This window comes from Primulina huaijiensis, chromosome 3 (assembly GCF_012295235.1).
Source record: "Primulina huaijiensis isolate GDHJ02 chromosome 3, ASM1229523v2, whole genome shotgun sequence".
NCBI lineage: Eukaryota > Viridiplantae > Streptophyta > Magnoliopsida > Lamiales > Gesneriaceae > Primulina > Primulina huaijiensis.
The window spans coordinates 21,613,941-21,617,935 of record NC_133308.1 but is presented as its reverse complement, the minus strand read 5'-3'; the positions used below and the strand labels follow the sequence as shown (position 1 = coordinate 21,617,935).

Here is a 3,995-nt window from a genome sequence, read left to right as displayed (position 1 = left end):
TTGTTAAAAAAAATAGAAATTAAATATAAAAAACAAATTTTAATTTCTATGAATTTTAATAAGTTTCTTTAAACAATTAATCTTTAAACTTTTAAATACACTAAATGTGTAAAACCAATAAAATTTGAATTAAAAAAATTAATTAAAGTAAATAGGGGTATTTGATCAGGTACCAAAAAAAAATTAAACAATATAAAATTCATCAAGAAAAATCACGTGAATTCCGTATGTGATACTTAAGCTTATAGTGATGGAAGGTGTGTGGATTTTATTGATTGACGAGTGGGCTTCCAAGTCTTTCTTGACTTGATGAATCAATCTGTAGCATCCGTTCTTGTCATTGAGTCCTATAAATAAAAGAGAGCAAATATTGGAGTATAACTGCAGGAAAATAGCCATGAGAAAATCCCAAATATCTTCCATCTCATTGCTTCTTCTTCTCACTTTGCTTTTGCTGAACACTAGCTTTTCCGCAAAAACGGAAGCTGAAGCTCTCGTTCAGTGGAAGAGAACCCTTTCACCGTCTCCTTTTACCATTCCATGGTCCCTTGATAATCTCAATAACCTTTGTAATTGGACGGGGATTACCTGCAATGATGGGGGCTCCGTTTCAAATATAAACTTATCATATGCCTATCTTTACGGCAAAATTGACGGGCTCGATTTCGGTTCGTTCCCAAATCTCACCAGTTTCAATATCAGTGGAAACCGCTTCAGTGGATTGATACCGTCTAGTATTGGAAATCTATCTTCAATCATTTTCTTGGACCTCAGCCACAATATCTTAGAAGGCATCATTCCACCTGAGATTGGGAATTTAACAGAGATTCAGTATATTAGTTTCCGTTACAATTGGCTCAGTGGTCAAGTTCCACATCAAATTGGCAACCTTCAAAAGGTGACACACTTGGATTTTGGAGTAAATCACTTGGAGACGACTGATTGGTCTAGAATTCCGAGCCTCCCTTTTCTGACATACCTCAGCCTTGGTCCCAATAAACTCACTTTGCAGTTTCCAAGTTTTATAATCAGGTGCCAGAGTATTACTTTTCTTGATTTGTCATTTAACAATCTCACAGGCCCAATTCCCGAATCAGTATTCAAAAACTTGTTACAGCTCGAATATCTTTGGCTGCACGGCAACTCATTTGAAGGAAATATTCCGTCTTCTTTAGGCCAACTCGTGAACCTTAAACAACTATTTCTCGTATATAATCACCTCGATTCAACAATTCCTCCTGAGCTCGGCCAATGCACCAACCTTACCTATATGCACTTAGGCTGGAATTCACTTACAGGACCTTTGCCTCTATCCTTGTCAAACCTGACCCAACTAACATACTTGACGCTAGCTGATAATAATCTTTCTGGTGATATCTCTCATTTTTTAAGCAATTGGACCCAACTCACATTCTTGGATCTTGAAAGCAATCGCTTCACGGGGGTGGTTTCATCTGAAATAGGCTTACTGACCAATTTATCTGTACTCATCCTGCAAAATAACAAATTTTCAGGCTCCATCCCACTGGAGATTGGGAACCTCCGAAATTTGAAGTATGTAGACCTTTCAAATAATCTATTCTCGAGTGCAATACCACCAACAATCACAAATCTCACAAACCTCTATATGCTAAACCTTTATGCGAACAATCTCAATGGAACTCTTCCACCAACAATTGGGAATTTAACTTCACTCCAATATTTTGAAGTGAATAATAACCAATTGACTGGACAGTTGCCTGAGAATTTTGGGAAAAATATTCCTGGATTGACCATTGCTGATTTTTCTATAAACCACTTCTCGGGGAATCTGCCACGAGGATTATGCTGTGGATTATCTGTCTACTATTTTGCAGCGAAAGAAAACGATTTACATGGGCCATTGCTGGAGTGTTTCGAAAATTGTTCGAGTCTACGTACGACGGGCAATTTGAGAAGCCTGAGTATTCTAGTCTTGGACTCAAATAAATTAACAGGTGAAGTTCCTTTTTATCACAAGGATATGAGAAAAGTTACATTCGGACGCCCATTCAAAGGTTGTTTTTCGTTTAATTTTTCGATTTTCTACCCATTAGTTTCTAAGTAATTTTCAGTTTAGCAGGAGAGATTCCATCATCCATTTGCGATATGAGTGCCCTTCAGATTCTCCATCTATCGAATAACAGATTGGCAGGAAAAGTTCCAAAGTGCACAGGAAATGGAAGTGCTCTGATATCTCTTGACTTGAATAGCAACGATTTGGAAGGAACGTTCCCTCAGTCCTTAGCCAAGTGCCGACAACTTCAGGTTCTTAACGTCGGGAACAATAAAATCCAAGATTATTTTCCCTCTTGGATGGAAAATCTCGTGGAGCTTCGAGTTCTTGTGCTGAGATCTAATAGGTTCCATGGTACGATGCCTGCTTTAAAGAGTAATATTTCCTATCCTATGTTGCAAATCTTCGACATCTCCGATAATCAATTCACTGGAGCTTTGCCAGACCAATATTTCAAGAATTTTAAAGCCATGATTGATGTCAAGGAAAACAAAACTGAAACAAAGAACTCAACGTTACGTTACCCTTACATGGAGTCTGTAACATTAAATGTAAAAGGACTGGAGCTTCAATATCAGAGAATTCTGGAAACACTTACGACCATTGATTTGTCAAACAACATGTTTCATGGAAATATTACAGATACAATAGGAATGCTCAAATCATTAAGGTATTTGAATTTGTCCCATAACATCCTGACGGGTCATAGTCCTGAATGTGTAGCATATATAAGCGTACTAGAGTCCTTGGTCTTATCTTCAAATCAATTGGTAGGGGAAATTCCCCAGCAGTGGACGAGGTTAACATTTCTAGCACGGTTGAATCTGTCATATAATCATCTTGTTGGGCCGATACCCCAATCTAGCGGTCAGTTTCCTACATTTGACAGCAGCTCATACATAGGAAACTCGGGATTATGTGGATTACCTTTGACTAAGAAATGCACAGATGACGAAGAGATGTTGCCACAACAAGGTGATGATGATGGTAGCATTTTGGATGGATTTAAGTGGCAAGTTATTCTTATGGGATATGGGTGTGGAGTAGTTTTTGGGATCATTTCAAGTCGTTTCGTTTTTTGATCTGTGTTAATAGATTTGAGTTCTAAATTCAGCACTAAATTAATTGACGTTGTTGTACTATACATTGTTATTCTATAGTTCTGATTACATCCAAGAAAAACACAAAAACAATTCATGTGAGACAGTTTCACATGTCAATTTGTGATACCGATATTCTATTTAGGTCAGTTATGAAAAATATTAATTTTTATGTCAAAATTATTGATTTTTATTGTAAATATGGGTAGAATCAATCCGTTTCACGAATAAAGATATGTGAGACCGTCTCACAAAATATATATTCGAAGAAAAAATATTGATGCTTATGTCTATAAATGTCAACTTCTTTTTATTACTTTTAGTCACTTGAAACGTGGAAGTTGGGAATGCATATATAAACAGAACAATGCTTTACTATTATATGCCTAATTTATTGACATTGTTTTCTCTCTTTTAAAAACAATATATTTTTTGACAAAAACAAGCAATTATAAGATCGTATTATGCTCGTAATTATTCAATGCATTTAACCTCAAATCACGTAAAGTTATTTAAAAGTTTTTATCGTCATATACATTTTCTATTAAAGGCGTAAGTAAAAGGTCGAAGGACTAGAATAAAAAGAGCAACTCTAGCATGGGTATGAAATACTACATTTAGATTTTTAAAAAATTATGTGATCAGGAATATTATATGCATAAAATGAAACAAATAAGCCTGCAATGGGATTGTACAAATAAATTGTAGTGTTTGTGAAGTGCCTGGAGTACTTTTGAAATGTAAGACCTTGTAATTAATTATTCGATAATTTGGTGTGATTAGAATAATTATTGACTTGATTAATTAAAATAATTAATTATGTCAAAAAAATTTAGAAAGTCTGTTAAAAATATTTATTT

General features: G+C 35.3%; 1 protein-coding gene across 2 annotated transcripts; it reads left to right on the top strand.

The window, feature by feature from the left end:
- Positions 1-355: 355 nt before the first annotated feature.
- LOC140973705 (uncharacterized) lies at positions 356-3,272 on the top strand. Of its 2 annotated transcripts, none has more exons than XM_073436699.1 (2): positions 356-1,981; positions 2,107-3,272. In XM_073436699.1, the coding sequence occupies exons 1-2, from the start codon at positions 398-400 to the stop codon at positions 3,115-3,117; spliced, it is 2,595 nt and encodes an 864-aa protein (XP_073292800.1). In that variant the 5' UTR covers positions 356-397; the 3' UTR covers positions 3,118-3,272. The 2 variants fall into 2 exon arrangements, with proteins under 2 accessions (XP_073292800.1, XP_073292798.1); XM_073436697.1 differs by having other exon boundaries at positions 357-1,976; positions 2,102-3,268.
- The last annotated feature ends 723 nt before the right edge of the window (positions 3,273-3,995 follow it).